General features: G+C 55.6%; 1 protein-coding gene across 1 annotated transcript in view; it reads right to left on the reverse strand.

Annotated features, from left to right (window-relative positions):
- Positions 1-7700: 7700 nt before the first annotated feature.
- LOC309599234 (opioid-binding protein/cell adhesion molecule homolog) overlaps positions 7701-25206 on the reverse strand; it is a gene marked incomplete at both ends in the record, with an annotated part of 107821 nt that continues 90315 nt past the window's right edge. Inside the window, 5 exons of the mRNA XM_082330500.1 lie at positions 7701-7801; positions 17466-17617; positions 18010-18130; positions 18211-18345; positions 18604-18729. Coding sequence (XP_082186626.1) covers positions 7701-7801; positions 17466-17617; positions 18010-18130; positions 18211-18345; positions 18604-18729 — 635 coding nt within the window. The remainder of the gene's footprint in view (positions 7802-17465; positions 17618-18009; positions 18131-18210; positions 18346-18603; positions 18730-25206) is intronic.

Consider the following 25206-nt stretch of genomic DNA (forward strand, 5'->3'; position numbering starts at 1 on the left):
CCCGAGAGCCGGCCCGCGGAGCAGCGGCGGCGACGACCATGGCCAGCGAGCACAAGCAGAAAGGAGAGGAAGAAGAAGAAGTGTTCACCGTTTCCGAAAATAATCATAAGAATTGAGAGAGTATCCGGCCAGGCCACCTGGGGGAGGGGGAGAGAGGAAAAACATGCAAAAAAACGCAACGGGAATTTGGAAAGGAGAGAGGGAAAAAAAAAAAAAATCCAAGGCTTCCTGCTGAAGATGCAACGCGACTGAGTCTTTTTCTTTCCCCCCTTTTTTTTTTCTTTTGTCTCCCACCCCTTTTCCCTCCCTGGTTTCGCCGTTCTCTGCCGTGGGCCAGCGCGGAGGATGGGCAGGGCCGTTGGGGCGTGGCGCTCCCCCCACCCCGGTCCCCTTCACCGCCCGCTCCCTCCCGTGGGGACCCCTCCGTCCGGACATGCCGGTTTTCTTCTTTGCTGAGATTTCCCCGTCTTCTCATGGACCGTGCCGCCATTTGTGTTCCAGAATATATATATATATATCCACGTATACATATATATATATATATATGTATAGATATATAGATCTTCAACAGTTACCACGCCACCACAAACGGAAAGGGAGGAAGGAGACCGGCGTCGAGCCACGCATTCATCGTACCACCCGCGGACATCGTGAATGATAAGAGATTCTGAGTCATGGTTAATTTTATTAATTATATTTTCTGATACGAGCCTAGAACTCTTAGTTCCTAAAAAACAGAAATGCAAAAAAGAGGGGAAAATTAAAAAAAGAGAAAGAAACAAATCAAGAAAGGAGAGGGGGAGCAAGCGGAGAGAAGAAGTTGGTTCGCCGAGCGCTGTGCACCCAAGGAGGCGACCGGCCGAGGAGGTTTGCAAGCCTGGCGAGTCAGCACGGAGGAGGAGGAGTTGTCCCGCGCCGAAACCCCCCAAAACCGGCCCAAAAAGCGGTTGTCCGAACAGTTCCTGCCGAGGGCACGGGCGACGCTCACTGCGCGTCGAGGCGGAGGGAGACGCTGAATCTTTTTATGGGATATATATATACAGTATATATAAATATACATATATATATATAATTTTTTTTTTGTTAGCGTTCTAGCCACGGTTCCCAGCAGGGTCCTTCCGCTGCCATTACTGCATGCTGTATATGGAGTTAGGTGTGTATCGGTCCTCAACGAGACAAGCGTCTCGGTCCACGCGTCCCCGAAACCCCTCGCCTTTCTGCCCTCGGGTCGCCAGCGCGCTGGGGGCGAAGGGCCGCGGGGGACCGGGGCCCCTCTCCGTCGCCTTTTGCCACGTGGCCCCAGCCCCTTGGCGGCGGAATAAAGCGAACCAAGGGACAGAGGGAGATCTATATAGCTCAGTTTTATATTTTTTTATATATATATATGTATGTATATGTGTGTGTGTGTGTGCGTGCGTGTGTGTGTGTATATATATATATATATAAAAAAAAAAGGAAAAGAAGGCGAAGCGATCGGCACCCGGCCGCCACCGTGGGCCGAAACGCGGGACCAGTCAACTCGCGGTACGTTTAGGCGGGGGTCTCCCCCGTGGTCGGTTCTCCTCCTTCGGTTTCCTTTCCTTCCCCATGGCCGACGGCGGGGGGCAAGTGGGGGGCGCGGGCGGGCGGCGAGGGGGCTCTCTCTGCCTATCCATTAAAACGATTGTTCCATGTGGCCGCTCCGTCTGGTTGTGGTACTCATTGCCGCGGGGGCCGGGACCACCCTGCACTCTCCCCCCGCACCGACGGGGAGGGACGTGGGGAGGGGACACCGGGGAGGGATGCCGGGTGGGAGCACCAAATCATTGCAACGGGCCAGGAGAGCGTCGGAGAGATGGCACCTGGACCTCGCCGGCAAGCCCAGCGCGGATGCCGTCACAAGGTAAGGCTTTGGTGAGTAGCTGAGGAGCGCGTGGGGCACAGCTCTGCCCTATTTCCCCCACGCAGGATCCCACCCGTCCGCTCGGGGCCCCAAAAGGTTTCCGTGTAGCCCTCGGCCTCGACGGCGCAACGTTGCAGGGAAAGCTCGTGGAGCGGCCGAAGCGAGTCCCGCGGGAAGGAGAGACGCAGCGACATGAGGTGGGTGTAGGAAACGGGGTACCCCTGTGCAAAGCTGCGTACGGGTGAAGCACGGTGGGACAGAGGCACACGTTTGGGTGTAGGTGCAACCCACACGGGCCGGGGTGCGTCGGGGCTTCTCTGGGCCGGTGTTTTGGTTTTTTGCTGAGTTGCAGAAGATTTCTTTGTGCGTTTGGTCCTCCTCGGTGTGTACGGTCCTCGACCGTAGCCTCCAGGCTCTGTGCTTCCCCAAGGCACCCGGGATGTTTTTGTAGGATCAGAAGCCGGTCAGTAGCGATGGCAGAACTGGTTTTTGGTGGTTTGTTCTTAACTGTATGATGAGTTTGTGCAAGAAATGGGCACAGAGAATGGGGAGAGATCAAAAGGGATGGCAAGATGTTGCTTTGTGGTGTGACATTTTGTGGTGCTCAAGGACATGGTTTAATGGTGGACTTGGCAGTGCTGGGGTAATGGTTGGACTTGATGATCTTAAAGGTCTTTTGCAACCTAAACGATTCTATGATTCTCTATGGCAGCTGAGAGTTACCGGTGCCGGGGAAAGGGAGAGCCATGCCAATGCCATTAAGGCTTTGTGGCACATCCCAAGTGAGAGACAGGGTAGTGAGGACATGGGGACAGGATGGCGGGGCGCAGGCAGCTTTCTGCATCCCACGGTCAGGATGGCACAGGAGGAGGCGGCCAGCCAGCCCAGCCCCACAGGGGTATGCTGGAGCCAGCCCTCCCGGCGCCCGTGCTTTATTGGAGAGTGTGTTGCGGCCAGTTTTGTCCTTTGCAGCAGATGTGCCTCTCCCAGGGGAAAAGATGGGGGGGTGTCTTTGTGCAGGTCTTAAGACTGCCAGGCAGGGGTGGTCATCCATGGTAGAGCAAGCCTGGCAGGGATGCGACCCAGCACCCAAAGATGGGTATGGAGGTACCGGGGCTGTCTCCCTCACCTCCTCCCTTTAACGTCAAATATTTTAGTGCTCTAGGTGTCCGGTGGCAGGGTTTGAGGGATGAAGAGCAAGTTAAAGAGGGAGAGGCTGTTGGACGGATGCATTTATGTATTCATTTATTGACATGTGTCTTGGTGGGAGAGGGAGGGATGGATGTCATGGCCTGAAATATGCTCTCTGTGCCTCTGGATGTCACAGCTGTGGTCCTTGTCCACAGACACAAGTCAGGTGTTGCTGAGGCCCTCCTTGACCTGGGAAGGGAGCCGGCGGGCAACCCGCGGCCAGGTTCACGGCGGGAAGGGTCTGCGTCGTGTCCCCCAACACTCGGCAATCATATAAAAGGGGGAGATGTAGATGAGGCGTCGGGACGTGCCGTGAGCCGGGATGTTCGGGTGTCCGTAGGGGTTTCTCTCCAGTGGAGATGTTAGCGAGGCCGCGTCGGCAGTGGGACACGTAGGGGCTGCGCCCAAGAGGCGAGTGTTCCTTCGTGGCACCTGTTGTTATATTGCACAGAGGGGCAGCGGGGTTTAGGGCACCCGGGGCAGTGTTGGGCAGGCTCTCCCCTCCCGGACCCCTGTCCTGGGGAGGCCAGGGGGTTTTGGGAAGCACTTACCTTTCTGCCGGGGTCAGCAGAGATGTTCCTGATGTATGGAGTTGCTGTAGTTTGTGCTGGGATGGAGCCATTTGCTTGGCTGGTTGCTGCGCACAAGCGCCCGCCGTCAGTGGGAGGGCTGTTTGCTGCAGGGTTTGGCGATAAACTCTCGGGACCAGGCTTTTCATCTGTGTGTCAGGGAAGGCAAAGAGAGGCCCGCTCCTGCCGAGGAGATTGCACAAAGGAAGCAACCCCCCCGATGCGTCCAGCATCGTCCCGCAGCCCCTCGCTCCCCCGCGGTCGCTGCAGGTGCCCCCAGCAGCATTCCCATCATGGGACATACGGCCGAGGGACGTCAGCTTTGGAATTTCCCTAGGGAAACGGGGACTCTCATCCGCTCGGTGGCCACGCAAGCTCTGTTGGTGGCACACAGCAACAAGAGGACCAGGCACCCAGAGGTGATCAGGCAACAGCTGTCCTCTGGCTCGTGCCCGAGGTGGTTGGCGAGACGTGGGTCTTAACACTTGGCAGCCACCAGCCCCACATTAGGGGAGCTTGTTGAATGTTTTTTCCCGGCTGATGGGGTAGAAAGGTGCGGCGTCCCCAGGGGAGCAGGGGGTGCAGCCTGCCACCTCAGCCCCACATTTTTAGGGTGAGATGGTAGCTGTGCCGGGGAGAAGCCGAGGGTCACAGCTCCTTCTCCCGGTCTTTGCCGTCTTTGTCCTTTGAGGAAGACATTTTGTCCGTGTCATGCACCATCAGATCGCAATAGGAGCAAACCACCCTTAGGAGCTTGTTGTCTGCAGAGGTGTCCCTTGCCGTGGCGGTAGGTTTAGTTGTCAGAGCAGGCGTTGTTACAAGACAGCAGAGAAGATGCCGGGAACGGCTCGGTCGCCAGGAGGAGGCCCCCGATCACGCCGCTTCTGCCGAATGTAGGTGAGCGATGAGAGAAAAGCCGGTCCTTACCCTGCAGGGGCTCCATCAACAGGTACGTGCTCATCGGCGGCCGGGGGACGGAGGCCGGCGGGACCCGGGACCCATTGGCGGAGCCGTGAGGCCGGTTCCCAGGGCAGGCGGGAGACAGGGCAAGGGATGGCCTGAACGGCAGTGGACCCCCAGTCGGGGAGCTCGAAGCATCACCATTGCAGGGGGGGATCAAAAAAGGCTCCCCCTAAGCCTCGGGCGAGGCTACGGGAGCAACAGAGGTCCCAGGCACTCGGGAGCCCTCCTGGCTCAGCGTGGCGGGCGCCGCGGGGTCCGCAAAGCAAAGCCCCGAAGGTACAAAGTTCGTCAAACTTTATTGATACACTGCACAATCACAACCATCTCTTATTCTTGCCGAATTAGAAAAGGTTACAACTACAATGTAACATGCACAAATCTCAGGTAGTATAGCCACCCTTGGAATACAATGATCGACGGAAACTCAAGACTGGACGTCGTGGCCGTCGGCAGGAGAGACCCGGGAGCCGCGCTCCCCCAAGCACCCAGCCGCCCCCCAAGCGTCCGAACGCGGAGAGCGGCGGTCACGAAGGGGTCCGTCGCCCAGCCAAGCCGCGGCGGGGCCGGCCTCAGACAGCCAACGCGTTCCTCACAATGGCACGTTACACGGCACGAGAAAGTCGAACGCCGTCCCAGCAGAGGAGGACAGGGGAGCCGACCCGGCCCGGGGAGGAGAACAGAGGGGTGCGGGGGGACGGCCCTGGCTCTGCCAGCCTCGGCGCGCGTCGTGGCATGTCGTCGTCGCCACCAATATGCCACGGCCTCTGGCCCTGCACATCTGGGGCTAGTTCAGCACTTCTGCTGCGAGGAGAGAAAAATTTGGGGCTGGTGCGGGGAGGCACCAGGGCGGCGGGGGGGGACACCATCGCAGGGAGAGCACTGGGGCGAGGCGTCTCCTGCGCCCCAAGGGTAGTTTTGGAGCGGGCACGCAGGGAAGGACGTGCGTGCCACCATGCTGGCTGAAGACACCAGCGGAGAAGCAGAGCAGCACCGCAGGGACCGCAGGACGTGGACTCGCCGGGTCAGCGCCGTGCCGTGCCGGATTCCCCACCCATCAGGTAAGCCAGCGCCGGAGCAGCCCCCGCCTCGGGCCACGTATTTTTTTGCCAATTAGCCGTGGTACATGTTGAACATGCAGGGTGTAGGGGCAAGAGCATCCATTGAGATTTTTGTAGCTGTTGCTTTTTCTTTTTTGCGACGGCCTTGCGCCACGTGCTGGTCAGCACGGGTCCCGGGCAGCCCACTGAGAGTGGGGACAAGAAGGGGTCACAGCCACATAAAGGATGGGGTGGTGGCACGTCGCAGCCTGGAGGTCAGGGGTTTTTTTCTATCTTGCGCGCCTAGGACTGTCAGCCCCAGCTTCCTAGCAGCCAGAGAAAGTGGAATGGTGGAGCAGGAGGTTTCAGCAGCAGCAGAGTTTGCATGGGAAAGACGGTGTGTGCGGGGCCATTGCTCTTAAGCCATCTTGTTTATGGAGGGAGAAGCAAGAGGCAAGGCACGGGGAGGCATCGGGTCAGGACAGGGGGATGCTCTGTGTGCTTGCTCAGCGCGTCGCTGTAGAGTTGTGTCCCTGTGGCAGGCGTAGGGTCTGGTGCTGCACGTGACTTTTCAGGGGCAGGACAGGAGGGTCCGTCCCCGGACCGTGGTCCCAAAGCGTTCCTGGGCAACCATGGAGCCACGGCGAGGGGGACCGCCGCACAGGGTGCTGTTGGGCGCACGAGCCTGAATGCAGGGAGCCCACGCAGCCGCTGTCGTGGGGGGGCAGAGGCTCCCAGGGTGGCTGGAGGAAGCGGAAGGCGCATCCGTTTTGTTGTCAAAGGCCTGTAGCAGCAGGGAGGACTGGCAAGCAGCAGGCTAGGGGCAAAGGAGCCATCCTTGTCCCTGCCATACTGGTGCAGCGAATCGACGGAGCCCAAGCCTCCTCCGCAGGGTGAAATGCATCAGACTTTCCTTGGGCAGGGGCACGCGGCGGGCGTGAGAAAAGGCAGAGTGCGGATGCTGCAGCTCTGGGGTGCTCCCGTGTTTCTTCCGTCCCTCAGGGAGGCAGAGATGCTCAGCCGAATGGTACAGGGAGGCCGTGCCCGGAGACGGACCGGGGAGGCGCGGAGTGGCCGATGTGTAGACCTCAAGGCCGGGACCGCGCGGTCCCATCCCCTCCGGGCGTGTGCAGACAGGTGGGAGCATCGGAGCTGTAGGAAAAGGGGCTTGTTTTGCTGTGCGGTTTAGTGCCTCTGCCCAGTGTCGGTAGTGCTGTGCTTTTGATGTGCAGGTTGGAAAGCCCAGAGGAACCTCCCCGACAAGTGCTGGCAGTGCAAGAACCACGGGGCAGGTCCTGCCATTAGGGGGGAGAGCAGCGGAGCAGGCAGGGGGTCCGGAGTGAGGAGGGCTCACGTTCCTGGGAGAGCAGCCTCGTGCCCTCAGGACGGGTGGTAGTTACGATGTTAGCTCAGAGAAAGAGTAGCGTGACCCTTGAAAGCTAACTGGTTGTGTCGGGTGAGCCCCTTGGAAAGGGCCGGCGAGCATCATGGTTGGGCCACCCTGCGGGGCCATGCCATGGCCTCGGGGAGCGGGAAGGGCCCGAGAGCAGAGGTGAGGCCAGGCAGCGGGGGGCCGGCGATGTCGGGGGTGCTTAGGGAGGAGCTTTGGCGGTGAGAACTGACATTCGGGACCAAGAGGGCTGAAGGCAGAGCCGGGGGCTTCAACCTTGGGGTCTTTTGGGCATAGGCGGCTTAGCGAGATGACGAGACGGACATCTCCGGTGACGGCTCTGGGCGACACCCACCCCGACGGCTCCGCGTCCCTCCACATCGGGGACAAGGCGGCCACGGGGAGCCCTCTCCGTGCCGGACCACATCCCCAGGGTGATGGTGGCGGGTGACAGTCTGGTGGCACGTGGTGGGATCTGTACAGCGTAACCGGCGGCGAGAACAATCCCGGCACGCGGGAGACGCGGCCATCCTCGGACGCTCGGCGCCGCCGCCCGTCCTCCGGCGCATCGCCCGTCCGACGGAGACGAGTCCCCGGGCGGCGCGGCGGGCCAAGCCCGCGGCGGGGGAGAGGCGCGGTGGGGCCTCCCGGGACCCTCCGCTCCCTTATCAAAAGTCGAGGAGGAGGCGAGCGAGAAGGGTGGCCCAGAGGCAGAGGCCAGCGGCCGCCCGGGATGCCGCATTGCCGCCGTCATGCACCGCTCCGGGCCCTGTGCAGGAGAGAAAAGGGACAGCGTTAGGGCTGGCAGTGAGCTTAAGCAGTCGTGTTCTTGCACGAAGGGCACTGTCGTCCCTGCGTGTCCCCATCCGCTTCACCATCCCACCCCTCCACGGTGCTGGTGCCGGGTGCTGCGTTCCCCTCCCAGCTGGGTATTTGTCCATTGTTTGGAAAGTGTTGCTGGTGTAGTTGTTGGTGTGGGGTCTCGAGGAGGTAGGCAAGGAGCTCAAAGCACATTTAGGGGTGACATGGTCCTTGTTTGAGGAGGAAGATGCCCTGGGCAGGTGCCAGTCTGTCCCCACCACGCTCAGAGGTCGCCCTCCTCCGAGGATGCTGTGCAGCAGCAGGACCAGCCGTGCCGCATCCCTGCTGGGAAACAAGAGTCCAGGAGCCAAGTGGGCGCACCGGGCAGCGACGCGGCGGCGTCGGGAGCGGAACATCGTTGTGCAGGCAGGTCCTGAGCAGGGGCAAGAGGGAGAGGACGGCGCGGAGGGCGGGCGAAGCAGGGGATGCCCAGGAGGGTGTGGGTAGTGAGAGCTGAGGAGGGCTGGGAGACGGGCGGCCATGCAGCAGGGGCGAGGAGCGTGCTCCGGGATGACCCCGGCACCTCGCGCCTTGAGGTTTTTTAGCCCCGGGTAGCAGAGTTAGTTGGCAAGGCGGCGTGCTTGCATGCTGTTTGCTACAGGCCGGCCCTCGGCACGGCACAGAAAGGGCCAGTGCAGGAGCAAGCCTTGCCAAGACCCGCTGGCACCACTGCATGCGTCTGTCAGTCAAGTCAGTCACCCCGTGCCATGCATCTGGTGGGGACAGAGCCCGGGGTGGCCGGGACAGCAGCTCTCTGGGGAAGACCCCATGGGCTCTTGGGGACCATGGGGTTTAGGGTGCCAGGAGGGGTATGGCCGGTGCAGTCGCCGAGGGCCAATGTGGGGCTTGTTGCTGTCAGGCAGGTTTCTAGGACGGCCAGGGGAGCGGTGGCAGAGCGGAGCAGCCGGACGCCCTTTCCCAGAGCAGAGAAGACGATTGGCGAGGGAGGCTGCCGGGACGCCCATCATGCAGAGGAAGCTTGCGTTTTGGCCAGCACGTCTAGGGCTGCGGACAAGACATGAGCAACAGAGACATGCCATAGAGCAACAAAGACATGCCACGGGGAGAGGCTGGGTGTGCATGCAGGTGGTGGGTCACGGTGTGGGGTGCAAATACAAGTTCATGATCAGCAAGATACAAACGGCCACGAGAGAGCCGCCTGGGACGGCCGGGACCGGAGACCTCGGTGCTCGGGAGCCGTGTGACTCGTGGCCAGCAACAAAGGCTTGCCAACGCGGGAGACGGCATCGTCTGGACGCGTGGAGTCTCAGGTATGTGGGGACGTTTTGGGGTTGCAGCGCGGGGGGTCCTTGGCAGGCAGACCAGGCGAGGAGGACACGGGCGGGTGGCTGTCGGGGTACGCGTCTGGACTGGAGGTTTGTTGCATCTTGCGGGATGAGGGCTGTTGGGTGCACGGGGGTGCCAGTCAGGATCAGAGACAGCCAGGCAGAGTGAGGGAAGCGGAGGCAGCAGCCTGGCAGTTCGCTGAGGGACAGGCGCGGGGCCCGGAGGACAGACAGGGCGGGGGTCTGCCTGCGGAGAGGCAGGAGGAGATGACGTGGGACGGACGGGCAGGGACAGAGAAGGGTGCAGAGAGGGTAGTGTGGAGAGGTGGCTTGTCCAACCGATGGCTGGCTGGGCAGGGCTAGCATCCTCTGGACGGCGAGGCAGCAGAAGAGCTCAGTTGGCGGGGGTCCATCCGGAGAGCTGGCCAGCGTGGTGGGCGGGTAGCAGGGTGGGTCATTGGGTAGGAAGAATGAGAGACCAAGTCATGGCAGGCAAGGAGCACACACGTGAGGGCCGGAGATTGTGCCGGGGAGGCGGCAGGACAGCCCATCGTACAATGGGACGGGCAGAGGGAAGCCTAGGAGGGTAGGTGCCGGTCATTGCCGAGAGGCAGACGGCCGGAGCGACGCCCGGGTGGGTACACGGGCTAAGTGAGGGAAAAGAGAGAGGGAGGGAGGGAAGACCGTGGGCGCAAACTGGCGGGCGGGTGTAGATCGAGCGCGAGATGTCTTTTGCTGTCTCCCTGCTTGCCTCTGTGTCCGATTCTGGTTTTCCCTCTTGATCCCTGTTTGTCTCTCTCTCTCTCTTTGCACCCCAGTTGGCCCTGTTCTGCGTCACCCCGTCTCTGTATGTGTCCCTGTGCGTCCGTGTCTGCCTGTGTCTCCATCTGTCCCTCTCCTTCCACCCCTGTGTGTCTCTGTCCCCTTCTGTCTCCCCTTCTCTTCCTCTGTCCCCGCCTCTGTCTCCCCATCTGTCCTTCCCTCCCCACCTCCATCACCCCATCCGTCTCCATCCTTCTCCGTCCCCAGGTCTCTTGTGCTCTCTCTGCCCCTCTCCTTGTGCCCGTCCATCCCCATCTCTCTCTGTCCATGCAGCCTCTCTCGCCCCGCCTTCCCTCGTGGGCATCGGTCTCCCTCGGTGATCCTCTGTCGATCCTCCGTCTCTCCTGCCGCCTGTATGTCTGGGTCAGTCTCCCAGCGTTGGCCCAGGCATCCCTCCATCTCTCCTTCTGTATCTTGGACTTTCAGGGCGTCTCCTTCTGTCCACCTCGGCGCCAGGCTCCCTTTGTCGGTCTTGGCCCTCTGCCTGTCCCCCACGTCCGTGTCCCTCTTTGTCCCCTTTCTCGGTGTCCAGGTCCGTCCTCATCCGTGCCTCCACCTCTCCCTCCCTCCCTCTCAGTGCCTGCCTGTCTGTTCTTCCCCTCCTTACTTTTTTTGCATCTCCCTTATTTTTGCTCTGTCTCTCCCTGTCTCGTCGTTTCTGTCTGTCCCTGGGTCCCTCTCTTGCCGAGTCTTCTCTCTCTGTGTGGGTCTCGCGGTCCCTCTCCATCCCCATCTGCCCCCCCCCCCCCTCCATTCCCGCCCCCCTTCTGCCCTCTGTCCATCCCTCCTTGCTCTTTCTCTGGCCCCATCGCTTTTTCTGTGTCTCTCCCTGCTCGTGGTCTTCCTTTCCCCATCTGTCTGTCTCTCCCCTCCCTATTACCATTGTTGCAGCTCCCTTGTTCCCCCGTCTCTGTCACCCTCTGTCTGTGCGCGTCTGTCTAGGTGGCCGGCCCGCACGCACTCTCTGCATCTCTCCCTCTTTGTACCAATCCCTCGTTGTCCCTCCCCTCATCTCTCTCTCTCCCTGCCTCTGTCTCCCTCTCCCCCTTCCTCTTTGCATCCTGCTCTCTGTCTCTCTGTGTTCACCTCCCTTTTTTCCCTATGCCCGTGTGCCTCATTGTCCATCTCCCCCCACCTCCCCGTGTCTGTCCCCTCTCTCTGTGACTCACTTTCCGTCTCCCCATCCCCTGCTGCCTTCCTGTGTCTCTGTCCCCCCTCTTTCTCCAAGTCCTTATCTCTGTCCCTGTGTTTTGCCCCTTTTCTCTCTATGTTTCTCTCCCTCTTTTGGTCTGCCTGTAGTTTCTGTTGCTGTGTTCCCCCTGCCTCCTCCTGGGTCTCTCTCCCTCTCCTCCCCCTTGTCTCGTCTCGTGTGTCTGTCTCTCAATTCCTACTCCCCCTTTGTGTCTCCCTCCATTTTCCATTCTGTGTCTGTCCATTGCCTCCTGTCTGTGTCATGGTGTGCCTGTCCTCCCTTCTGTAACTATCCGTCTGCCCCTCTCATGGCTTCTCTTTCTGCCCAGTTGCCCGCCCTCCATCTCTCTCTCGTTTCCTTTTTCTCTGTTATGCCTCCCCTTGCTGTCTCTCCTCTTTTCTGTGTCTGTGTCGGTCCTTCCTTGTCTTAGTCTCTCTCTCTGGTCCACATCCTCTGCGTCTCCCCTTCCTTTGTCACTCCCCCACATCCCCCCCTGTTTCTGTCTGCCCCCCTCCCTCTCTTTGATGTCACCTCCTTATTTTTGTCTCTCTCTGTTTCTGGCTGCTTTGGGTTCTCCATCCAGATCTTCCTCTTTCTATTGGTGTCCTGTGTCCCCCCGCCTTGTCCGTCTTTGTGGCTGTCTGTGTGTCCCTCTCTGTTCCCCTGCCATGGGTGCATCTCCTCCCTTTCCTTATGTATTTATTTCCTTTGTTTTATGTCCATCCCTCTGCCCCCGTGTCCCCCCCCCTCAGTCTCCCTTGCGGGACCTCCCCGCTTTCCCCCTGCACGCCACCCCAGTCCGTGTCCCCTCTCTGTCCACCATTCTCTTCCTAGCTGTGCTTATGGGTCTCCCTCTTTTCTCTCCTGCAGCCCGGCCACAGGACAACAAGCCCCCAACAACTCACCCCACTTTGGGTGCTACTGAGGACAACAGCACCCCTGCGTCCGCACCTCTCCCCCCAGCGTACATCAACCCCTGCATGCTGCCACACTACTATTTGTTTAGGGCAATAAAGTTGTTTTCCTGACATAAGTAAGTTATCTTTCCTCCCGCGGTGCCCATACCCCCTCTGTCCTGCCCCAGGAAGGGGGGGACAATTGGGCTTTGTATTGAAGCCCTGAAGTACAAGGCTGGAGCAGACACTGGAGTGCAACGAGGACAGACTAGGCTGGCCCCAGCAGCCAGACATGGGGTTGGGATGTGACAGGCTGGCCCGCATCAGGTATTGCCCCTGATCAGTAAAAACACAGCAGATCTGCCTGATCAGCGCCTGATAGAGTGCAGTGGACTGGGCCTAAGCACAACTGTACAGGATACAATAGAGGGAAAAAAAAAAATAGGCCAGTACACAATGTTCTATCCCATCATATAAAGTACAATATCCTATCTATCTATCAAAAAAACATAATATCCTATCTGTACAATTGTATACTAGAATATGGATAATAAGTAGAATATCCTATCCCATCATATAAAGTACAATATCCTATCTGTACAATTGTATACTAGAATATGGATAATAAGTAGAATATCCTATCTATCTATCAAAAAAACATAATATCCTATCTGCGCAATTGTATACTAGAATATGGATAATTAGTACAATATCCTATCTATCTATCAAAAAAAACATAATATCCTATCCGCGCAATTGTATACTAGAATATGGATAATTAATAGAATATCCTATCTATCTATCAAAAAACATAATATCCTATCTGTGCAATTGTATACTAGAATATGGATAATTAATAGAATATCCTATCCCATCATATAAAGTACAATATCCTATCTATCAAAAAAACATAATATCCTATCCGCGCAATTGTATACTAGAATATGGATAATTAGTACAATATCCTATCTATCTATCAAAAAAACATAATATCCTATCCGCGCAATTGTATACTAGAATATGGATAATTAATAGAATATCCTATCTATCTATCAAAAAAACCATAATATCCTATCCGCGCAATTGTATACTAGAATATGGATAATTAATAGAATATCCTATCCCATCATATAAAGTACAATATCCTATCTATCATATAAACATAATATCCTATCCGCGCAATTGTATACTAGAATATGGATAATAAGTACAATATCCTATCTATCTATCAAAAAAACATAATATCCTATCCGCGCAATTGTATAATAGAATATGGATAATTAATAGAATATCCTATCCCATCATATAAAGTACAATATCCTATCTATCTATCAAAAAAACATAATATCCTATCCACGCAATTGTATAATAGAATATCCTATCCCATCATATAAAGTACAATATCCTATCTATCATATAAACATAATATCCTATCTGTACAATTGTATACTAGAATATGGATAATAAGTACAATATCCTATCTATCTATCAAAAAACATAATATCCTATCCGCGCAATTGTATACTAGAATATGGATAATAAGTACAATATCCTATCTGCGCAATTATATAATAGAATATGGATAATTAATAGAATATGTATAATTAATACAATATCCTATCTATCTATCAAAAAAAACATAATATCCTATCTGTGCAATTGTATACTAGAATATGGATAATTAATAGAATATCCTATCCCATCATATAAAGTACAATATCCTATCTATCAAAAAAACATAATATCCTATCCACGCAATTGTATACTAGAATATGGATAATTAGTACAATATCCTATCTATCTATCAAAAAACATAATATCCTATCTGTGCAATTGTATAATAGAATATGGATAATTAATAGAATATCCTATCCGCGCAATTGTATACTAGAATATGGATAATAAGTACAATATCCTATCTATCTATCTATCAAAAAAACATAATATCCTATCTGTGCAATTGTATAATAGAATATGGATAATTAATAGAATATCCTATAAACATAATATCCTATCCGCGCAATTGTATACTAGAATATGGATAATAAGTAGAATATCCTATCTATCTATCAAAAAAAACATAATATCCTATCCGCGCAATTGTATACTAGAATATGGATAATTAATAGAATATCCTATCTATCTATCAAAAAAAACATAATATCCTATCCGCGCAATTGTATACTAGAATATGGATAATTAATAGAATATCCTATCTATCTATCAAAAAAAACATAATATCCTATCCGCGCAATTGTATACTAGAATATGGATAATTAATAGAATATCCTATCCCATCATATAAAGTACAATATCCTATCTATCAAAAAAACATAATATCCTATCCGCGCAATTGTATACTAGAATATGGATAATTAGTACAATATCCTATCTATCTATCAAAAAAACATAATATCCTATCCGCGCAATTGTATAATAGAATATGGATAATTAATAGAATATCCTATCTATCTATCAAAAAAACATAATATCCTATCCGCGCAATTGTATACTAGAATATGGATAATTAATAGAATATCCTATCCCATCATATAAAGTACAATATCCTATCTATCAAAAAAACATAATATCCTATCTGTACAATTGTATACTAGAATATGGATAATAAGTACAATATCCTATCTATCTATCAAAAAACATAATATCCTATCCGCGCAATTGTATACTAGAATATGGATAATAAGTACAATATCCTATCTGCGCAATTATATAATAGAATATGGATAATTAATAGAATATGTATAATTAATACAATATCCTATCTATCTATCAAAAAACATAATATCCTATCCGTACAATTGGATAATAAGTACAATATCCTATCTATCTATCAAAAAATATCCTATCTGCCCAATTATATAATAGAATATGTATAATTAATACAATATTCTATCCCATCATATAAAGTACAATATCCTATCTATCATAAAATAAAATATCCTATCTGCCCAATTATATAATAGAATATGTATAATTAATACAATATCCTATCATATATATAATACAGCTAACAATACACGCTAACATATTCCAATGTAGTATAATGTAATAATAATACACAATGTATTCTAATATATTATAATGTATTCTAATATATTATAATGTATTATAATGTATTCTAATATATTATAATGCATGGTATAATACCTATAGCAACACACAATATATTATTATGTATTCTAATATATTAGAATATGTTATATAATACACAATATATTATTATGTATTCTAATATATTAGAATATGTTATATAATACACAATATATTATTATGTATTCTAATGTATTCTAACGTGTTCTAATACATTATACTATAATATCATGTCATATATTATATTATGTCATATCCTATAATATCCTATAATATAATATCCTATCATAGAATATAATACAATATCATATCATATATTATATCATGTCATATCCTACTCTATCCTAATTTACCAGGACACAACAAATTAGAATACACCACAATCGAACAGAACTGGGCAGACCAGAATAGCGGCGAGTGGAACACATCGCAACACAACAGACCGCGACAGATTAGACACAGGGAGGGCAGAATAGACCTGAGCGGGCCAGACCCAAACACAAGAGCGCGAGACCAGCGCAGATCGAAACGGCCCAGGACAAAACACACGACTGTTGTTACAACGCAGAACAGACCTGAGTCCAGGAGACCCTCCGATCCTCTGCAGAGCAGAGCAGGATAGACCTGAACTGGGCACAAATGGGACGAAACGCCAACCAAGCAGCCCACTTTAGAACAAAATAGAGCAGACCTGAGCAGATCAGAGCAGCTCTCTACAAACTAGAGAGCAGAACCAAATACAGAGCAGATTGGCACAGAATACGCTAGATCAGGAAAGAACAAACTGGGGGGGACCACCAGAATACATTAGCTCCTGTGGAAGGGACCTACACCAATCATCACTTGCAGCTGACTGAGCCCTTCAGGCCTGACCTAACCATCAAAGCAGGTCACTAAGGGCCTCGGGGACAACAGCCGCCCCTCTAGGAAGCCCCCTAGTCTGCAGAGCCCCTTTGTCCCCCACATCACCACAGGACAATGCCTTGACCTCCCACCGTTCCACCCCACCCCATCCAAACTCTCCCCTCCAGCTATCCTGTACCTCCCTGCCCTGAAACACACACGCGTCCCCTCCTCCTTGGGGACAAGGAATGACACTGGGCACTGCCCGATGACACGTGACGGACCATTCCCCCTACTGCTCCACACCCCATCACTACCCATCTACCACCCTCCCACCCCAACAGCTACAATGACCCACAAACACCACAATCCCTAGAAGCCACCGAGCCCCTACGACGCACCCATGCCGAAGCGAGGCACCCCACGTGCCAGGCTCTCCAATGCGCTGCAACTAAAGCCAAAGCCGTGCACCACTCAAATCACCCAGCACTCTCCACAGCCCACAAGGCTGCACCTCCAGGAAGGCCAAGGGGCATGCCTTGGCCCCTTGAGAGGTGCCCGCCGGGTCCACCGCTTCCCTATTGCCACCACGCGCTACGGTCCTGGACAGCGTTAGCCCCTGCCTCATCCAAGACACTGGCCCCTGCCACGGCGCGATGCTTTGCCCCCCGCCCCATTCCGCCCTGATGCTGCCAAAATCCATGCCGGCACGGACGCTCTGCTCGCTCTCCACGCCTCCTCGAGCCTGCCGCCTGACTCCATCCTCTCCCTTGTGCCAGAGCCCTGCCAGGGGAAGGCCGGCTCCTGCCGGCCACCCTTGGCCCATGACGGCCCCCTCAGCTTACCGAATTGCCATGGGGACACGCCACAGCTACACATCGCCGTCCTCCATTCCTCAAACCCCTTCCCGACGCAAACCGCGCCTACGCTGCCAGTGCAACACGACAACTGCCAGTAGTCTTGCCAGTACAACACCCAGGAAAAACCCCGCACCGTGCACCCGAAGCGCGTGCTCACCTGGCCTGGGCCCCCTCCTCAGCCCTGCGCTCCAGCGACGGCTTGGCCGGGACCCTCTTCTGCACCCACGGCCCTGACTCCGCAAAGACGAACGGCTGCTGGCTCTGCTGCGCACCCCTAAACACCCGTGAGCCCACGAACGCCGTGCCCACCACCGACCACCACCCGGCTGTGCGTGCCCGCTCGGGCCCATGGGATCTCATCGTCTGACGCTTCCTCTCCGCGGTACGTCGCCGCTCCAATCTCGTGCCATTCTGCACCTTGACGGGCCGGCACTATTAAATACGGCTGGCTCTGCTCTGTTGATCTGCCGCAGGCAAGCCGCCCACCTCGCCGACGCCTCTGCCTCCTCTTCTTCCTCTCCCTCCTCGCTGTACCTTGCTGCAAAAAAAACAGGGCACCTACCATACAGGATGATGCTGGCATTGGTGTTGCCCAGCTTGTTCGTGGCCACACACGTGTAGTTGCCATAGTCCTTCTCTGAGACGTTGAAGAAGGTCAGCGTCGACAGGCGGCCCTTGCTCTCGATCCGCACGCCCTCCAGGCCGTTCGCTAACCTGCGGGAAAACGCAGAAAACGGTGCTCAGAGCACTGCACCAGCGCTCTGCAACACATCGTGCCCGATGCACTCCATGCATCCCCCTAAGATGAGCCTTTTGCCCCACCACGCCGCCCAAAAGCACGCCGCGCTCTCCGTCCTGAAACCTATCTCCCAGCCTGACCCACATGGCCCATGTTACCATGAGCCATGGCCACCATCCCCGGGAGGAACGACCCTGGGACCCCCTTGGCCCCTACCCTCTGGCGCTTGGACCCTCTGACGTGGGTGGACCCCAGCCTTCTTCCATGCAAGGCCCTCGGCTGCCTCGCCACCCTTCGGCCCTGGGGCTGGCGTGGTGTCCCCGCCCCGCCATGCCACTCCGCAGGCTCCCCCTCTGCAGCCCCTCACCTGGTGTCCTCCTTGAACCACTGAAACTCCGCCACGGGGACGGCCGAGGCCTCGCACTGCAGGATGCCCTTCTGGCCCACCGAGGCGCCTGTGTTCTTGGCGTTCGAGATGTACGGTGGATCTGCGGAGACACCAGGCAGCGTCACGCTGGGCTCCGCACACGCCTGCCCCGCCACAATTCCCCCCATCCCTTGCACTCACAGTTGACGGTGACTTTGACTTTCCGCACGTCCGGGACGGCCACATCGTTGACGGCGCTGCACTCGTACTCCCCGGACTGCTCCCGCGTGATGCCTGTGATCTCCAGGTACTCGTCCTCGCTCACAAAGCCCTGCCCTGGGAGACGTCCCGAACACGTGGCGTCATCAGCCTTCACCCAGGGAACTCGGAACATCACTGAACATGCATCCTCACCCTCATACACACCAAAAGGCCAGCACCTCCACCCTCCATAACAGACACCAGCAAACCATGGACAGCCTTTGTGCCACCCCAGCCACCTCTACGGGGACATCTGTCCGTCCCACACAGGCTGAGCGAGACCCCTCCTTGGACCCGGGTGGCTTGTCCACCGAACCCCCAGCGTAGTCTCACCTTTCCCGGAGAGATGCCGCCACGTGACGGTGGGCTCCGGTCTCCCGAAGGCCAGGCACATAAGGGTCACGCTGCTGCCCTCGTTCACGGTGATGTCCGACGAGATGTTGACAATCTGGGGGGGAACTGCAAGACGCAAAGAGCGGAGGCACCGTCAATCCATCAGCTCACCAGGCCCCATCAGCACACCACCCACGTGCCGCCGGGAAGCCCTGGCTGCAAGACCTGCCCCGGTGCTGGACGTCAGCATCTGCCCCGTCACCCTGTTCGGTTGCCGACCCCACGTCTCCAAACTGGCACCTCAGACTGGAGCCGAGCGGGGGCCTGGGGTCTGCTCACCCACTCCCTGCACTGGGCAGGGGCTGGAAACACTGGCCCCCCTGCCACGGCCGAGACCCCGATAACCAGCTCTCGTTATGGCCCGCGACAAGGCTCATATTTTAGCATATTTATTAAAGCTGTTTAAATTACTGAGCGTCTGCTCCATTCAATACCGGCCACGGTGATTTATATTACTCTATCCCCAGATACTCCACCTAATAAATAACTTGGCAATCTCTGCACCCATAAATATCTCCAGCCCTGGCAAAAAGCAATTAAAGCCCGCTCGCCGACGCCGCTTCCCGGTGCTCCGGGCCACCGGACCCAGCCCCCGAAAGGGTCCATGGCCCGGGGAGCAAACGAGGCTGTATGAAACACCACCCCCAAAACTAACCACCACTCCTACAATGCCAGAAAGGATGCCCCGTGCCCCCTTCCCAAGGACGCAACATGCTGAGAGCCCCAGTTCATGTGTTGCACACCCAACCCTCACGCCGAGGGCTCTCCCACAGTGCTGGGATGCTGGGATGATCGCCTGAAAACCACTGTGGCTGACACTGGCGCTGCCTGGAAGGGGACATGAGGTCTGCCCTGCTCTTCTCTCGCCCCCAGGGACCATCCCTGCCCTGCTGGGCCTGCCACATCATTGTCCAAACTGACCGGGCTGGGTAAGGACAGAGGGGGACACCGAGGAGCTCAGTCTAAGTTGCCTATACCCACCGGGCTCTGAGCCAAGGTTAAAAAACCCCCAAGCAAGCCTTTCGCTCCCAGGCAGCCTCCCAGGTGCAGGAAAAGCACAGGCCTTCCCGCGCCTGCTCTCCCAACCGCCTCCCTCCCCGGCACAGAAGAGGCGGCGCGGCGGGACAAGCCGTGGCAAAGACGTGGCGCGGTCTCCACGGCCCAATGGGCCCTGCAAGGTACTAAATTTCCCAGCAACTTGACACATTAATATAGAAGTACAGTCTGTTACAGCAGAGGGAGATTGTCCGAGTCCTTCAGGGGAAAGCGGCAATCTGAAAATGAAAAGCGTGTGTCGGCGACCGCTGGAAAATGTAGTTAACTCTCGGAGCAGAGCCGGCTGGCTCCGACGGCACAGCCACGATGAGCTCCACTGCGGGAAGGCTGCCGACGGCCCTTCCTCGCTCAGACAAGGAGATGATCTTAGCCCCTATTACCAGCAGCTTTGCACCTCTCCCCTCCACTAACACCACCTCCAACGGCTACCAGGAAAACCTACACACAACAACAGTGTCCAAGACAAGCCTTCGCACAATGGGGCATTTGCTGCCCCCTCACAAGCCTGCAAGCCAACCCTCCCTGCGAGCAGTTTTGGTCCGAGATGACAGCGGCACCATTAGCAGATGCTGAGACCGCGGGAGGCCTCCGGACGGTGGCAGGGGACACTGGGCAACAGCTACGGGAGATGCCTGTCTCTCCCTCGGTTGCTCTTACCTACAAAAGCCATGGAGTGGGACAAGAACGACAGAACACGATGCAGACTGCCCGCAAAATCACGGCTGTCGCGCTATCCCTGCCACGCACGAGGCACTGATCTCCCTGCCCGCACCGCTCCCAGCACTTCTCCAGGATGACCCCCCGCTCGATGCTTCACGCTGCCTGAGGGGCTATGCGAGCCACGGATTATAGGGGGGAAAAAAAAAGCTAAACATTGTGCAGACATTATCTGCTTCTCACAGCCTTACTACATACACACGCTCCCGGTACAGACTAATGCTTGCAGGCAAGCACGCTGCCAGAGGAAGGTGGGCACCTCCGGGGCAGCTAACACCAACTCCAAATGCTTGCTCGAGAGGCCCCGCTTGCTCGGAGCTCCTCTTCCTCCCTGAGCAGGTGCTGCAGCGCTCAGCTCTGCACCCCAACAAAGAGTTAAAACTAAATAAAAAGAGAACAGTGTATGTCCAAGGAAGCCGAGGTGATCCGCGTCCCCCAGCAGATAGATCACCTGCTGCACGGGAGGCAAAATTAGCTCCATACACCTTTCCTTGCACAGCACCCGCTCCGCGCGTGTATTTCTTGCATCACCTTCCCATCCCGCCTCCTGCAGGCAGCCCTGCTGAGGCCGGACCCTGGGCAGAGGCAGCCCGACAGGCGGCACTGATCAGACGGACAGACAGGCTGGACAGCGCCCCAGCTGTGGACCTGCATGGCGCCAGCCTAAGGATGCTGACACAGCCTCAGCCGCGGCTCTGTCAAGGCTGTCCCCCAGGTCTGTCCTCCAGCAACACACCCCGAGGACAGGGCCACGCTCTCCCGACCTGACACGCATGCAGGGAGTAAGCCGGAGCTTGCCGGAGCATCCTTGCCCTCCCGGCCCTCTCCTGGTTTATGGTCGGCATCCCTTTCCCATCCCCTGAGTCCCAAACCACAAGTACAAAGTGACATGCAGAAACTGGTGCTCTGCACACAGATGTGAGCCTGTCCCAGGCACAGAAATACTTTCACTTCTGCACAAAAAATACCACTACGGCCCCAATGCTCCCATTCGGCAAATGCCAAGCCACACGAATACACGCGTCAACCCTAAAGCCCTTCCCTTAGCGAAGGATGCCGATGCAGCGGGCAGATGTGCTGGCAAGGGGAGAACGGCACCTCCCGAACCCCCCAGCTGCGGCCCCGAAGCCGCAGGGGCCGGGGAAGCACCACCGCGCTGCCGTGCTGCGCCGCTGCCCGCCCTAATCCGATCAGAAACACCCCCGAGAGCCAGCAGGGACACGCAGCGGAGGGACACCCGCGGAGAGCGCGGGAAGCCCGCCGGACGGCTCGATACCCTGCCGCGATGGCGATCGTTGTCTACGAGGTTACTGGGACTTGGAGAAGGACATCTAAGGACATTGATTACATTTCTATAGATCCCACTGGCCAGGCGGTCGAGGACAGCGTCTCAAGGGCGCGCCGGCTTTGCCTTGGGGGGACTTAATCCCATGGGAGGAGCGGGCGGGAGCTGGGCCCGTGCGGGGCCACGGCCGGCAGCGGACGGGACCCAAGCGCCGGCAGGCGGGATGAGTCTGGCGGCAAACACAACCGTGCGGATAAAACCCAGCTGCGGCCATTCCCTGTAAATGCCATGAGGCAGGTACGGCCGAGGCACACGCACGGCTGCCCTGACAAACACGTCCCACCAGAGCTGCCGTGTCTCAAGATGGGGACATTTTAGGATCGCCCCCAGTCACAGAGGCTAAAGGCTCTCCCACCTGCCCCCAAGAGCCCTCCCAGTCCCTGAAGCGACTGCGGATGCTATTTCTATTCATTTATGTGTTGACAGCAACCTTTCCCTGGATTACCTGTGATTTTTCTACATTTTCTGCATTTACCAAAGGGGGGGAACCTCCCCTATGCAGCCCATATCCAGTAGTTACAACATATAGAAGATAAGAAATGATCACCAGGTGAACACAGTAACCACCGGAGAAGCGGTGAGAGCGGGGCTGTCGCTCAGCCGGGAAGACAGAGCGCCGTTGCCTGCTCTGCCTTTTGCCGGGTTAACGCTTCCTCGTGCGCATAACATATTTCCTAAGAGCTTGCTTCTCCGAGCAGCTCCCGCTAGCCCTCACACACGTCACTACATGCCTGGCCATACAATAGCTAAGGAAAAAGGGTGAGATGCTCCTGGATTGCTCGAGAGCAATAACGCCGTGACGGGGAGAGGCCCCCACGTGTGGGATGCCCACCCAAATTAAGCAGCTCTCGGCAGCTGTTGGGACAGGACATTGATTCCCAGGGGGCTGCCGGGGTTGCACCGTGGATGGATGTGGCCATCGCTCCCTGTGGGGGTCCTTCCTGGCCCCCCAGCCCCAAGACCGCTCGCTGGATAGGGGAGCAAGATGCTCACCTTCCGGAGCTGCAGGGGGAAAAGCGATACAGCAGTGCACAGTCCCTATATCCCCCCTTATTCATAGTCCTACATTCCTTGTAAAAGACTACGACTACAAGCAAACTGACTACAGAATAAATCCCGAGGAAGCGAGGAGCGGCGCGGTCTCGCCAGAGCGGCGAGCGGCCCGCAGAGGATTTCATCGACCCTGCGTAATATTAATCACGGGTAAGTTAATGCATAATGTTTGGTAGGCCAAAAAATACATTTGCACTGTAATTTCTTGTTTGTTCGGAAAGCCGGCGAGAGAAATTGAATGTGAAAGCGATGCCACTAAATTCAATAACAATAAGCCCATGATTTATCTCCTTCCTTTACTGCTCGAGACCCGAACCGCCCGATGCGCCGATTCACGGTCTCCGTCAGGCCCGGGCACGTGCCGGTTTCTGCCACCGCTCACGGGGACCGTGAGACGCTGTGCCTCCCCTCCCTCCCGAACTGGGGGCTGCAAATAGCCCTATGGGGTTGGCCATGGCATCACACCTCGGTGACACTGCCACGTCCTGTGATGCTGCGTGCCATACTCGGGATATCCCTCCCAAAGACCACCGGCCCCGGCGCCTCCTCCGGGCACCGGCCTCGCCCACGCCGCTGCTCCACGGCTGTCTGGTCTGGGGACAAAAGGGACCGGAGAGCTCAGATCTTGCGAGCTGCTACCAGACACCCAAGTGTGAGGAGGGATGGACACCACCTTGCCCAGGTAGGCACGGGTCCTGCCCGCGTCGCCGAGGACGCCTCTCTCCTGCTAAACTGCGGGAAGAGACAGCACGTCGGTAATCACTGCGTGATCATTGACTACATGTGACGCTGACACACACGACCGCGCGCAGGCTGACTCATCTCCCCGCCGCTCCTTAGCGCCGATCCCTACCGGAGGCGCTCGCCGTCGTGGCCCAGGACTATTTTTAGCTGCCAGATCATTACTGCTGCACGCCTCGGAGCGGAGAGCCTGTGCAAGCGCCACGGCTGACACAGGCGACTGATGTCCCTCCTCCACATCGTTAGCTCCTAATCCATTAAGAGAGACCTCTTCCTACACTTTTGATAAAGTGAGATGACAGATGGATACCTATGGGCTCTTGAAATCGCCAGACAACAGCCACTTGCCCACCTCTACTTGCAGGATGGGTCCCCGTAGGGACAGCCCTGCCCGCAGAGGGGGACATCTCATCTTCAGCGCTCTACAGGGTGACGACAGCCTCCACGGGCACCGTCCCACCTACGGCGGGCCATGCTCCTGCCCTGGCACCTCAGCACCCCCTCTCAGACACCTCCCATTTTGAGGAGATGCAGAATTCACGCTGCTCCTTCACTTCTCCGGCTGCAGCAGGGGCCCATGCCCTCCGACGGGTGATGCTGTCACCGCCGGGGAGCGGGACTGCCGCCCTAGCAGGGGTCGGACGCCTGCCGGAGCTCGCGCCGCCTTCCTCCACAGCACCTCTGGCTCTGCGTGAGCCTCCCTGCCACAGGCAGGATGGAGCTGTCAGAGGTGTCACCGCACAAGGACTCATTAGTGTACGGAAAGTCAGCACAAAGAAGGCAAATATGCTGAAAGCTCACATTTTGCCTGTGCGGATGAGAAGCGCGGCAGGGTGGCACCGGCAGCCTCCGGTCTGTCCCTACGCATCCGCTGAAGGCACCACCGATACAAGATCTTCCCAGGACCAGCTCCTCTTTGGGGCTGATGCTCTTAAAGATGCGGGCACGCACCCACGAGCCACGTCTCAGCTGGGGAGCACCTGCTGCCAGATAGAAATGGATGTGTTTCCCGGTCTCCAACTCATCTTTGGGTGCGGGGCACGGCCGCAAAGACACATGCAGTAACCCTGTGCAAACGCACCTCGACGTCCCACCGTGCCTGCGGGGGAAGCGACTGGGGGCAAGGAGGTGACATCAGGGGTTTTAACAAAGATTATCATCTCTGATCAAACCCATTCTGATGACAGACCAGTCTGAGAGGTTTGTCAGAGTTTAATCCATCGAGATAATGGATTAAGCACATCCGACAGCTACAGTTTGGTTAACAGAATGATTTTTGTCAAATTTCCCAGCCGAGCGAGCGGCGTGCCACGCCACCACCTCGTGCGCTCTACAGGCACTTCATTTCAGAGAAGATCTTCCCTTTCCCTTCTCTGGGTCTTAAACGCTCCCTTTTCACAGCCTTCCCCCGGTAAAACACCCTTTGTGTGATTCTTTTATGGGAAAGGATCATAACGCCTGTATTTCAAACGCATCCTCTCTGCTGCGGAGACGAGATTTTCCATCCTGGCTGATATTTCCCAGCGATCGCATCTCTCCCCCTGCCTGCCTGCCTCCTTTCTGCACACCATTTCAGCACGGCTGAAGGAGGAGGAAAGAAAAAAAAAACACTAAAACCGACCTCCCTACAG

Source organism: Platalea leucorodia (assembly GCF_965183815.1).
Source record: "Platalea leucorodia genome assembly, chromosome: 20".
Classification (NCBI taxonomy): domain Eukaryota; kingdom Metazoa; phylum Chordata; class Aves; order Pelecaniformes; family Threskiornithidae; genus Platalea; species Platalea leucorodia.